Source organism: Diorhabda sublineata, chromosome 7, assembly GCF_026230105.1.
Source record: "Diorhabda sublineata isolate icDioSubl1.1 chromosome 7, icDioSubl1.1, whole genome shotgun sequence".
Classification (NCBI taxonomy): domain Eukaryota; kingdom Metazoa; phylum Arthropoda; class Insecta; order Coleoptera; family Chrysomelidae; genus Diorhabda; species Diorhabda sublineata.
In genome coordinates, this window is record NC_079480.1 from 25,852,968 (window position 1) to 25,867,318 (window position 14,351).

The 14,351-nt window shown below is 34.0% G+C and overlaps 1 protein-coding gene across 1 annotated transcript; it reads left to right on the forward strand.

Moving 5' to 3' along the window:
• Positions 1-135: 135 nt before the first annotated feature.
• On the forward strand, positions 136-9,785 carry LOC130446988 (retinol dehydrogenase 13-like). The gene is made up of 4 exons (XM_056783569.1): positions 136-412; positions 2,953-3,315; positions 5,414-5,542; positions 9,362-9,785. Exons 1-4 carry the CDS (start codon positions 292-294, stop codon positions 9,697-9,699), a joined length of 951 nt encoding a protein of 316 aa, XP_056639547.1. The 5' UTR covers positions 136-291; the 3' UTR covers positions 9,700-9,785.
• Positions 9,786-14,351: the final 4,566 nt, after the last annotated feature.

Sequence of the window (14,351 nt, forward strand, 5' to 3'; positions counted from 1 at the left end):
TTTCTATGTTTAGTAGAAACTAGATAAACTGAATTTGCTTTAAAATAGGTTTGCATTATTTATAACAATAAAATGAAACTGTATACAAATTTCAAAGTAATTTGTATTGTTTTCATCAGTTAGTTATTGAATAATTACTCTGGCAACGCTGCCTCTTAGATTAGACATTGCAGCCTTCAACTATTTATATTCAAAGTAAATTAAACTTAAGTAAATTCAGTTTTACCGACTAATCTCCACAAGATTTTCGAATTTTGCCATTGTGTATGTAATTTTGTTTTTCATGTTACAATGGGGCAAATATTAGCCGTACAATGTCATTCAAGTGCTCGATTAGATGGAAAAATAGCAGTTATAACGGGAGCTAATACAGGAATAGGGAAAACAACTGCGAAAGATTTTTATAAAAGAGGTAAATTTGAAATTACAACTTTGAAACGGTACGTTTAATAAACTAAGGTCAAAGTTTATATCTTTTATATTGTTGACAGCTTGATAAAATTGTGATAAAAATATGTTTGAGTTATTTTCAGTTTTTTAATTGTCAAACTTTTATTGTCACTCGATGGTAAATTTAAGTTTGGTTCAATGAACTTCACAATTAGCATTTATTAGTCAAGTTGATAAATTAGTACATAACAAATTGTTAATGATAAGGAATTTTGAAAGAGACTATTTTTGATAACTGTTCTTCGAGTATGTTTGATTTTCTAATGATAGTAGGAACCTGATTTTTTTTAATTGAAATATAAAAAAATTCCTATTTATTTATAACTAGTAAAAAATTACAAGCATTTACAATACTTCATAATTCCTACAGAGGTATACAATATCTGTACATAGGAACTGGTGCCTTACTTGTAATAAATAAAATTGATGATAAAATTAGTATACAATAATTAACATTAATAAAATATAGTAGTTATTTGGTTTAAACATTTTTTACAATCCAAAGTTTCAATTTACTTTTTAAGTACTTATTGTTGTAATTTCCCTTTATCTCCTCAATTTCATTTGGTAATTTATTACCACAATATAACTATTTTTATCAACAGTTTTAAACATTTTTGGTAGTAGAATACTTTTATTTCTAGTTTTACTTGTTGATGACTCATATTTATTATTTAGTTCTTTATAGTTATATACAACAGCTTCCAAGCAAAATAATTGCTCCATATTTAATGGATAAGCACTATTAGTAAAATTGTATTTGTTAATAATTTTTAATAATTTGTTTTGAAGCGTCTGTATCAGATTTAAATTATTAGAATAGGCACCACCCCATGCAATAATTCCATAACCTATAATACTTTGAAAAAGTGCTTAATACATTACCATAAGATTTATTTTATTTTATATCTATTTTGTCAATAGATTATATTTCTGCGAGAAGACCATTTGATTATCTCATTTTTTCATCAGGAAATTATTCGATGCGTACCTTCAAATTAAGTTTATTTTCATCCTCATATTATGTAATTTTCAAAAAGGCTCTAATTATAAATACATATAAGTTTTTAACATTCTCCGACGTCTTCCGATCTCTAATCGCCATCTGTTTCTATCTTGCCATAGGTCTTCTGTTAGTTCTCTCTCCTGCATTTCTTTACCTACAAGGATGGTTCCTGAAGTACTTGGGCTGGCCTAGAGATAGCTAGAAAGTACACAAATTATGTGATACAAAATTTGAAAGACATTTGCCCAACCAATATAAAAGCTGAACTAGATTCAACTCTGGGTGTCAACAGTAAAATATTAGGTAGCAGAGTTGAAATGAGGCCGTTCGATCTGCGAATACCCCCGTCGCAATGATGGACCAAATAATGTGACGACTCCAGAAATGTTGAAGAAAATCCACAAAGAAGTACTGGATGATCGTCGACTGAAAATGCGCGAGCTAGCGGACATGGAAGGCATTTTAAAAAGTGCGGTACATCGCATATTGACTGAAAATTGGGATTTAGAAAGCTGTGCGCAAGATGTTCGTCGTGAATGTGTTTCCATTCAGTGTTTAGCAATATTTCGCCAAATTTTTGCGTCGTTTCATAACCAAGGATGAAACGTGGGTCCATTACTTCACGCCCGAAAGAAAAGAAGGATCAAAACAATAGATTGAAAAAGGAGAACCTGCTCCAAAGATGGCAAAGACTGTTCCATCTGCAGGCAACGTCAAGGCGTCGGTTTTTTGGTTGCGTGTGGGATAATTTTCGTTGACTATCTTGAAAAAGAAAAAACTATTAACTGAGAGTATTATACGAACTTATTGCAACGTTTGAGTGAAGAAATCAAGTAAAAACAGTCGCATTTGGCTAAGAAGAAAGTGTTGTTTCCCACATCCTTTATTGCAATGGCCAAAATTAATGAATTAAAGTATGAATTACTAGCTCATGCACCATATTTACCAGATTTAGCCCCCTCGGATTATTTTCTGTTTTCAGACTTGAAAAAATGGCTCGTTGGTCTAAGATTTTCCAACAATGAGGAGATGGTGTCAACAATTAATGGCTATTTTGAAGAACTTGTCAATTCTTATCATAAAAAGGGTATCGAACTTATAGAAAATCGCTGGGAAAAGTGTATGGAGCTAAAAGAAGATTATCTTTTTGTGTTTTCTTTGCTGGGCCAGGTACTTCTGGGGCCTTCCTCGTATTCCCTCTCTCCAACTTCTTCTTTTACCTATTGGTGTCCACTTTAAGACCAGTTTAGAGATTCTGTTTTCAGACATTCTTTGCACATGACCGTACTAAATTGGTTGTTTAGTTTGTATGTCATATATTAATATGAGTCTAGCTTTAATTATCTTCCTTATTTTGTCAATTCTTATCCTGTCTCTCCTGAATTTGCCTCCAGAAGTCCATTTCGGTCGTTATTAACATTTTATCCGTTGATTGTTTTATCTGCTACATTTCTAGTATTATAATATTTAGGGTCTAATTAAATTTCTAATTTCAGGTGCTAGAGTAATACTTGCTTGTAGGGATGTAACTAGAGCAAATGAAGCCATTAAAGATATAAAAGATCAATGTGAGGGAGAGGAAAATTTAGGGGAATTAGTATGTGTTAAACTTGATCTCTCTAGTTTATCTTCAGTTAGAAATTGCTCCGAAGAATTGTTAAAAAGTGAAAAATGTATTAATATACTAGTAAATAACGCAGGAATAGCTGGAGTTCCTTATAAAAAAACCACCGATGGATTTGAAATGACTTTTCAGACTAATTATTTAGGACATTTCTTGTTTACATTACTTTTAATGCCTCTACTCATAAAAGGGAGACCAGCTAGGATTGTTAATGTTACATCCATGTTACATGCCTGTAAGTATACACATCAAAGTTGTAGATATATGAAAAATTGACAAAAATACAAGGGCGGGTCGATAAGTAAATGTAAATTTTTTTTCTGATAAATTTCTTAGACTTTTCGTAATTTTCTCCTTTGACATATGGGTCAATGTAATTTCTGCATTATTGGTCTCGTTATTGCCCTTTTCAAACTTAATTATGTACAGAAATAAGTTTTAATTACTCTTCAATGGCTAAGTCGAAATTTTTCAATTTTCGGTTTAAATCAATAATAACTTGTTAATATCACTATCTACTAAACAGCAAAACCCCAATGTTATTAATTTTATTTCAATACATTTTGCCTTTTGTTAAAAACTAGTAAAAAGCGTTTAATTATAGAAACTTGAAGTTTCAAATAAAACACTGGATATTGAATCTTTTTCCAAAATAAATTGGTTTCGTGATAAAATATACATTAGAAAAGTTTTCATCAAGTAAACAAAGCATTTGAAGTGAAATTTCCATTTTAGAAAACTAAATTTCAATGATGCATACAGCGAGGGTTGCTTATTTTACCCTATTGCGATAAAAGGTGAAAATAAAAATAATAAATTTGATTGACCACCTTGTAGATGTAGATATTTCCGAAGAGGTTGTGCAGAGAAAATTGTGTTACTGCAACTACTTATCAAAATTTAATACGGACAATCATCTCAAAAATTTCATATACCAGGGTCATACTAGAATTATTTTTGGCATGGTCTTCTAAATAAATTCTTGTACTTGTTTGTGGAATTCTTGGCATTTATTATGTTGATATTCAATCTGGAGTCTTGATTACTGTAATCGGAGCTTTTTGGTGAAGTTTTATGCGAAGTTGGAATTAGATCGATGCAAGTTTCCCTGCATGACGTGTCCAATGGTATGAATGGTTAACTATCCAATAAAAAAAATTGACTCTGCACCTTTTAGGGGTGATGTTTCCGAAAAGTTTGGACCGAGGAAATTTTTTTACTGGTAAAACATACGAGTGCTGACCTCAGAAATTTCATATACGAGTGTCATACTAAAATTATTATGATATGGTGTTCTAAATAAAATCTTGTACTTGTTGGTGGAATTCCTAGGATTTATTGTTTTGTATTCAATCCAAGGTCCTAAGGACTTGGTCACTGCGGTACGAGCTTTTTGTGAAATTTTTTGCGAAGTAGATCGACGCGAATTTCTCTTGCGAGGGTAGAATCATTTGTATGCGAATGGTTACGTCACAAGCCGAGAAATTTTTATGAAAAAGGCATCTGAAAGCTTCCCAAGAGGTGCCTAAAGTGTGTAGAATGCTTATTTTGAACTTATTTTTGCATCCAATAATGCAAGAAAATATTGTTTCGGGGGACCTTATTGTGATGCAATTTCAAAAACACAAATATAAATGTAAATAAATGCCTACATAATTTCAATTCTACAGTTTGTGTTTAAAGCGCTATTTTGAGGCCCATGAAGCCTAATCATTTATCTAGTACTTGAGGGGCAAGGGGAAAATGAGACTGTGCTTGACGCGCAGATTCCTAAAATGGCAATTTGGAACATGCTTTCGAAGTTTTCCGGACTTATGTGATCGATTAGGTGATCCAATTGTGCAATTGTAAAGCAACTTTTATAGATAATATTAATAAATCATTTATTATTTTGTGAGGTTTGTGTGAGGTCGATTGACCAAATCTTTCCCACTAATCACCCTAAGTTATTCATACAAGACTACTATGGAAACATGCAAATACAAAATTCAATGAATACTGAACACAAAACACTAAATTTTTTTCCCTTCACTGTTGCTCCAAAAGCTGTCGTTCATATTTATTTTTAAATGCATTGCAAGATAACAGATAATTGGCTGTTGTGTGATGCTCAAAACAAAAAGTAGTAAATAATGGAAGTGTGACTCACAAAATGTGAACTAGGATCTACAAATTTCTAGTATGATCCTTGTATATTGATTTTTACTGCCATCCTAATTGTTTTTTATCCAATGAAATGCTCAATATGTTACGAATTGTTGAAAAATAATAATATTTATATCTCAAACTGATTGGTAGTACATTTCGTGATAGGCTCCAAATTAATCTTTCAGTTATGTGGTCGAGTTTCGATTTATCAGATTTAAATTTCGAAAATAGGAAGTATGGAGATATGAGGGCTTATATGGAAAGTAAATTATGCAACATATTATTTACTAAAGAATTAACGCGTAAATTAAGTGGTAAGTTCAATAAATAAGTGTCAGTTGGTTTTAAATTATTAGTGTTAGTATTTAAAGAGTGTAAAAAATTGAGAGTCTTGGTGTAAGGATCTATTTATATTCGTTCAGGCGTCGAAAGTGTGTAAGAGTTTTTTAAGGCTAATAGTTTCAAAATGGGTTGTACTTTAGTGATGAAAAGCTGCACTAACAGCTTCGGGACAGCGCGTTGAGACGCGCGCAAATGAATAATTTTAAGTAACAACTCTAAACTGTTTTTTCAAAGCCCAAAATTTGTTGAAAGCGAGAAAATATAATATGAAACAGGAATATAATAGTCAGCGTAATTTGGGATGTCAACGCTACTTTAAAACTTTAAAAAAATTTTTATAAAAATATATTACCAAAGAGGGTGACTGACTATTTGAAAAGTTTAAGCCTTCACAAATCATTTCTCTAGCAACTTGGACGGGTATTAATTCAAGACCATCTGATTAGAAGAACACAAATCCGCCCGCCAATCTCAAGAATTTTAGAGCTTACTCAACAAGCAAGAAGAGAATCTCAAATGCTTGATCACGAACAATCAGATACTAGTGTGATAACGATTATTTCTCAAGTAACTTATACGGGAATTAATTCAAGACCAGCTGGTTAGAAGAGCAAAAATCCGCCCGCCAATCTCAATTATTTTGGAGCTTACTCAACAAGCAGGAAGAGAAACTCAAATGCTTGATCACACACAATCAGATGATATTGTGATGACTCAATGAAAATGAAAACGGTGTATTCCCTGTCTAACTAGCGTCTCTAAGACTTTTCACACATACTGTAGACGGTACTTATGTCTACAATACTGCTCCTTTGGTTACTGGTTACATTGAAGGGTGTAAAATGGACGAATCTGCAAACACCATTTTTTGAGAACTTACGACTTACGCCGAATATATGAACCAGTGTGCGAGCAGAGCCCTACTGGCTCTATGAAGACCCCAGCCTGGTGACAGAAGTCAAAATAGCCAGACTCAGAAGACTAGGTCACTTGGAGCGTGGGAGAGTCCGCAAAGCGTGCCGGCGACTGCCTGGGCCATCGCGCAAATGATGTCGAAAAGGATCTTCGGGAGTGAAGGGCTGGAGACGCCGAGAGTTGGACCGTGATGACTGGAAAAATGTGGTGGACGAGGCCAAGGCTCTTTGAGGGCCGTAGTGCCTGTGGTAATAGTAGTAGACTACAGCGACTAATGAAGTCATACTTTGACGATCAACATTTTATATTTTATTTGCAAAGATAGATTAAAAATTTTTAAATTTCGATGAACTTATATGACAGATCCAGCGCAACCATTCTCTTACTTTTTACGTTGTGACCATTGGAGTGTTGAAGTAAAACCGATTTTGAAAATAATAGCCTTCAGAAAACTCGTGTTTTCGTTGTCAGCTCCAGACTATATCTGTTCCAAAATTTTATTAAAAATACGACAAAAGATACAAAAAAAAGACTATAAAAAATGAAGATCTTCACTTCATAAAATTCAGTCACGTTAATAATTATTTTATTGAAATGAAATTAAAAAGGTTACATAAATTGGAAAGTCCTATCCTGGGATCAATTCACTTAACCCAACGTTAAACCCATGACTGGAAGTATATCTGGAAGACTTATGCTATGACTCTGTCTTGAACTTGTCAATATCAGGAAATGTGCCAAATATTCTCCTATTGATCAAATTTTCTATTTTATGGAAAATCCAGAAGATGTATGGTAATAAATCTGGTAGATAAAGCGGACGTGGACAGACAGGAAGACTCAACTCGCGAATCATAAGTTTTATCATGATAAAGAAAAATCTGTTTGTCCATTTTTTTTACTCATCTTCACGCAGATCGTTCCTTTAAAGGATGGAGTTTATATATTTTAATGTTTTTCTGTAAGCTAAGATCTAGATCATCAATCGTCCTCATTTAACTCTCAAAGTTACCATATAATCGATTTCGAAGTTTCATTGAACTTCTTTGGCATTAAAACGGTTCTAGTAGCCGGAACTACAAGGATGGTTCTAGAAGTACCTGGCCTGACCTAGAGATGGTGGTAATTGCTTGAAAAATACAACTTAGAAAGTACACAATCTATACAGCATATATTTCAAGTTTAAAGACGCTACGTTGTTTAGTACTTGTTTGGCAGTCATAAATAGTGAACGTAGGCCTTAGCCCCACCAAAATAAAAGCTGAACTAGATTCTAGTCTGGGTGAGCAGAATTTAAACAAGGCCGTACGTCCTCCAAAGACCAGCCTCGGAACAATCGACCAAATGAAGTAGTGATTCCAGAAAGATTGAAGAAAATCCACAAGTGCGCGAGCTAACATATTAACTGAAAATGTGGACATAAAAAAGCTGTTAGCAAGATGGATGCCGGGTTTGCTCACAATGGAATAAAGCGTCGTAAGATATTGCCACCGAGTGTTTGACAATGTTTCACAGAAATGGAGCCGATTTTTACGTTGTTTCATAACTATAAATGAAATGTGGGTCCATCACTTCACACCCGTAACAAAAGAACAATCAAAACAATGGACTGAACAGGGAGAACCGGCTCCAAAGAAGGCAGAGACCGTCAGTGATTTCCATCGGAAATAAAGAGACAACCAATCAGATGATAAGCCCCTTGAAAGTTGTAGCCCAATATATGATGCGGCTACTATAGTTTACCACTTCGACAGAAATTTTAACCACATAATGATGAGTATACAGTTATTCTCCGTAGTTAATATGGTCGTGATGATATTAATATGTCACACACCTTCAAGATTATTTTGACGAGAAAAAAAAAGGGATATATTTAATGCCACCCCGCATTCATGGGAACTGCTGAGCGAGTTTTTTCGTCTTTTCTTATTATTAACCACAAAATTGAGAAACAACTCAAATGAACTTTCACGTTATTGACACTACGCAAATACTGTTTATATACTTATGTAAAATAATGACTATAGTGTGATTATCACTTTGGAGGAAATTTTAAGGGTGAAAATAACTTCATTTAATTTTATATCAGTCGAGAAAATCTTAAAATCTTTTATTTCGAATAACAGAAAGGTAAAGGCCACCAGTATCTACCACCACTAAATGACGTAAGTTACCAGAAAAGTGAATATAACGTTGTGGCACCTTTCGTAACCACTTCATCCTCAAAATCACTAAAATATGGTGGATAAGTCTGGGGATCGACACGATCGTTTTCCACATGAATGTTAAATGCCCTTACGATGCTTGGATCAAGTCAAGATAAATTTACTTATCAAAGTTAATAGAACGCGATTCCCACTGTTTTTGAATATTATAGACTAGACTTCACAACGAAGTTTGTAAAATTGGTGGTATTGACGTATCAGCCCCTTCGTCTGAGTTCCAACATAAGTTATACAACTTTCGTTGCTACATGGAGTATTTCTCATAAATAAACTAACTAGAAAATGTCATATTGTTCAAATATGTCTTTATTAAAACCATAATAATGAACTGATTACAAAAATATAACAAATTTTACTGGACTATTTCTACGACACGAGAAATATTTACATGTAATGTTATTTTAAATATTTTTTACTCTAATGGTTGTTTATTATTAGGATAATCAAAGTAGTTTTAATTCCCATCTATTGACACAAAGTATTATGGCTCAAAATTTTTATCTAAAAACAAATCGTGAATAAAGTATAAATTAAAAAAGTGTCAATTTTGGAATATCTAAGATATGATGTTTCCAATTTAAGTAGTTCACCTTGTATAACAAAATATGATGGGAACGTTTCTACTTTTGTTTGAAACTGATTATATTTCAGAAAATGATATTGATGGTATCACCGTGTACGCTCCTCATCCGGGAGCTGTTCGAACAGAAGGGGGTAGGTATTTAGACGAATCGTACTTTCGAGGTATGTACTGGCTCTGGTTACACGTTTTGGGCTTATTCTATAAAAGTCCCGAACTTGGAGCTCAAACGACAATATATTGTTCTGTCGATGAACAATGTGCTAATGAAACTGGGTTATACTATTCAGAATGTAAACCGACCGAACCATCTGCATACGCCAAAGATGAAAAATTAGCAAAAGATTTATGGAATTTGAGTTTGAAATATGTCAATTTAGAAAATTATAATCCTTTTCAGAAACTTTGATTAGTATTGAAGTTTGTTTTAAATTTCAAAGGAGACGTAGTGATAAGGTTTCATATAATTTATTTGTTTATATCTTTGTTTTATTTTCCCAACCAATTTTTTTGCAAATAATCGATTGATATAAATATTTGGAAATCTAGTTGACAAAAATTTCGTTCAAAAAAGAGAACAATGTCATGTTTTTGGTGCCGATAATAAATGATAAGAAACTGGAAAAAGATTAATTTTAAAACATACAAAAAAAAGTGAAAGTGCATATCAATATATTACTCCGTAATAATCCTAATTCTTCAAAATAGTTTGATCTCATCAAACGTGTCTGGTAATTTGATTACCAATAATACAGTAACTCCAAATGAATCTATTCAAGAAACCGTGTACGAGAATGGTCCCAGAAATACCTGCCCTTAACTAGAGATGGCGGTAGTTACCTTTGTATTAGAAAGTCGCAATCTATGCAGCATATGTTTCAAGTTTGAAGAGGGCACCTTGTTTGGTAGCCATCGATAGTGAAAGTTTTCAGTGAATTAGTAAACATTGAAAAACTTTGTCATCATTATGTGAAATACTTTTATTTGAAAGGCATTAGTCCAACCAATATAGAAGCTGAACTAGATTCTACTCATAGTGAGACTGCTCCTTCATTAACGACACTAAAATATTGGTTAGCAGAGTTTAAACGAAGCCGTGCGACCTGCGAAGACCACCATCGTAGAGGCGGACCAAATAAGGTGACGACTCCAGAAATGTTGAAGAAAATCCACAAAAAGCTACTGAATGAAAGTCGTCTGAAAGTTCGCGAGCTAGCGACATAGTAACTATTTCAAAAAGTGCGGTACATCGCATATCAACTGAAAATTTGGACATAGGAAAGCTGTTAGCAAGATGGTTGACACGTTTACTCAGATGTAAACCTTCGCAGGTTTAAAGCTAATTTTCACGCTGTTTCATAACCACGGATGAAACGTGGGTTTATCGCCTCACACCCGAAACAAAATAAAAATCAAAACAATGGACTGATAAGGGAGAACCGGCTCCAAAGTGGGCAATGACCGTTCCATCTGCAGACAAGTTCATTGCGTCGCTTTTTGGGATGCGCGTGAGATAATTTTCATTGACGATCTTGAAAAAGAAAAAACCATGTGGTGAGAGTATTATACGAACTTATTGCAACGTTTAAGTGAAGAAATAAAGCAATAACCCCGCATTTGGCTAAGAAGTAAGTGTTGTTTTATCAATGATTCCCCAGCTCACAAGTCCCTAATTGCAATGGCCATAATTGATCAATTAAAGTTTGAATTTCTACCTTATCCACTCTATTCGCCATATTTAGCTTCCTCAAGTTATTTTCTATTCCCAGACTTGAAGAAAATGGCTCAGTGGTCAAAAATTTTCCAACAATGAAGAGGAGATGTCGGCAGTTATTGGCTATTTTGAGAAGCTTTACGATTTTTATTATAAAAAAGGCATCAAACTTATTAAAATCGCTGGGAAAAGTGTATGGAGCTAAAAGGAGATTACGTTGGGAAATAAATATATATTTTTCCAAAATTATTGTGTTTTTTTGCTTTACCAGGGGCCATCCTCGCATAACAAAATAAACAACATTTCATGCTAAAAACTATTTGAAAACTACTTTAACATCTATGAAAACTGTTACATAATAAAGTTGAGCAGCAAAGAAAGTGATTGAAACTCGAGCTTTTATACAAGGTTGGTTGCTTTTAAGTTTTGAAAAAATGGTAACCTCGATACAAGCGTTCATTAAAAAAAATTACAGCGACTCATACATGTAGAGAATGTGGATGTGCAATCCACGCTATTTGTGCTATTGCTGAAAGATTTAGACCTAAAGTTCTGTGTCAATTGTGTTCAAAAACATTTAAAGTACTAGATAATCGTCAAAGTGCCAATAAAAACGTACAACAGAGAATGCGGATGTGCAATCCTCGTTTTTGCGCTGTTGCTGAAGGATTTGGACCTAAAGTTCTGTGTCAATTGTGTTCAAAAACATTTAAAGTACTAGATAATCGTCAAAGTGCCAATAAAAACCTACAACAGAGAATGCGGATGTGCAATCCTCGTTATTTGAGCTGTTGCTAAAGGATTTGGACCTAAAGTTCTGTGTCAATTGTGTTCAAAAACATTTAAAGTACTAGATAATCGTCAAAGTGCTAATAAAAACCTACAACAGAGAATGCGGATGTGAAATCCTTGTTATTTGCGCTTTTGCTAAAGGATTTGGACCTAAAGTTCTGTGTCAATTGTGTTAAAAAACATTTAAAGTACTAGATAATCGTCAAACTGCCAATAAAAACGTACAACAGAGAATGCGGATGTGCAATCCTCGTTTTTGCGCTGTTACTGAAGGATTTGACCTAAAGTTCTGTGTCAATTGTGTTCAAAAACATTTAAAGTACTAGATAATCGTCAAAGTGCTAATAAAAACCTACAACAGACTGAAAAAATGTAGCAATCGAGTGAAAAGATGTTTGTTCATGTAACTATTGTCACTTTTGTACGAATTGCAGTTCCAGAGGTTGATAGAATACGTGGTGATGCTCGAAATATTATAGGTGTAGTTTGGTCAAAACCGATGATGAGCTCTATCAAATTGATTTCAGAAACTAGATCTTGAAACAATTATATCTCATATTAATGTGTGTCCTAGAGTTCTTTTTGATGCAGGGAATGTACCGAGTATGGTCAGATGCTAGCCTACAATCCACTGGAACCGCCCAAGGATTTAAAAAGTGCCTTTGCAAGAAGAACTGTATGACAGCAAGATCTTTGCGATATAAAAATTATCTATTGTGTACTTCCAAGTTCCATTTCAGCTTACCCCGCAAAAATAAATAACCATATGGACTACATTTAACTCAGTATAAGAATATACAGACTTTGACTCTAAGATTTCAATATTTATAATTATTTGAATAACAGAATGATTACTTACTAAATGAAAGTTTAATTTTATAAGAATGCATCTTTAAAATTAATAAATAGTTGATTGTCTCAACGAGGGAGTGTCTTATTACAATGAATACTCTTTATATACATTTCTGAATACGGTATTGGGATTATACACAATACATTTAGGGATTGTAGATTGTTTTTGGGAGTCGTTTTGGCTTTTCAGTCACTCTATACCTATAGAAGATATTTTTTACAAAACTCTACATCTTTATTGTTTTGCTTCCAAAATATGTGGACTCTCCTCAAAAGAGGCTATTTGTTGAGGGGCTCTTGTGTCCAACTTCCCGGGTATTAGTACTATTCCTTCGATAACTTAAGCCTTTTAGCGAAATGGGCAGGATCTTCGAAGAATATATGCTGTTCTATGGCTTGTTGGCTGAATCAGCAGTTGTCGTTCTTTGCCATGTCCATCGTCTTAAGGTGGTATCGAAGTGAATTTTCGGAATACCGACTACCAGTTTGATGTCGTTTTTGGTCATCACTCGGCTGATATGGGCATTAATCTTTTGGATTGTCTTAGGCCTGGAATGTTTCTCCAGTAAGACTCCATCTGATTCTTTAGCCATTCGTTCAATTCGTTATTGATGTGGCATCCCGTGAGGCCACAGTTGGTCCAAGTCGCTGTCCCAATTTTGGCAAGGTTGCTTCCTCATTTCCTGGTATAACCGGTTGGCTGGAAATCGCATTAGGGTTATGTTGTTTTTGTTAGCTAGTGTTTTTAGAGTTTGTTTACACTCCCACACTAGTTTAAATGTGCACGCATAAGCTTTCAGGACCGTCAAAGCCTCTTGGCTATCTAAGAGAATGTAATTGTGCTTTTTAGAGATGTTTCTATCCTGAGTGCATTTGTTTATTGCTAGCAACTACAGCTAGAGCTGGTATTTTGGTTAAAAATTGCCCAATCCAACTAGTTTCGAGCACCTTGTGTACCAGAGGGATATATTTCGGCTTGCAGAGGATTTTTATTGATCCATGATTGGCGGTCGTTAATTACTTCGAATGGGGTATCTTTGTCCAACGTGCTGTGTTTTTGTTCCATTGGTTTTATCACGGTTTTCTAGTTTCATGAGCTCTAGAATTCTTAGATGACCTATCAGATTTCCTGTCTTTAGTTTTATTGTTTGGATTAGCCTGTGTGCGTCGCTAAGAACCTCTTTCTTCACTATGAAGTGAAGAGGAGACAAGTTCAGTAGCGCCTCTAAGGCTGTAGTAGGGCAAGTGGACATTGAGGGAAATTTCCTAAATAGCTTCAGAACTGTATATATTCTCTAGGAGTTTTATACAATTCCTAGAGTTCTATTTACATCATAATCATAACCCAGTGTAACTTTAATACTCGTTTTGAATCGGCTAATATGACGTTTAGAGGTCAATGTCAAGTGATTATGGTGTAAACAACATTCTTACTAAGAGATATGCTACCAGAACTGTCACTTTTGATAGCACGCCCTTAAACTTTCGAGAAGATTTCTGATTTCAGTTATTTTTGACAATATTTAGTGCTAGATTTCGAAATTGTAATTTTTAGTTTGCAATGCCTATTTGTTTTGAAAAAGTGAGATGTTACATTATATAGTGTATGGATTTCTGTAGCAATAAAAGTGACGCTACCTGCAAAGAAGACGGTTAAAGTTTATATTAAACAGGATTTATATGAAATAATTGTGATTAATAAA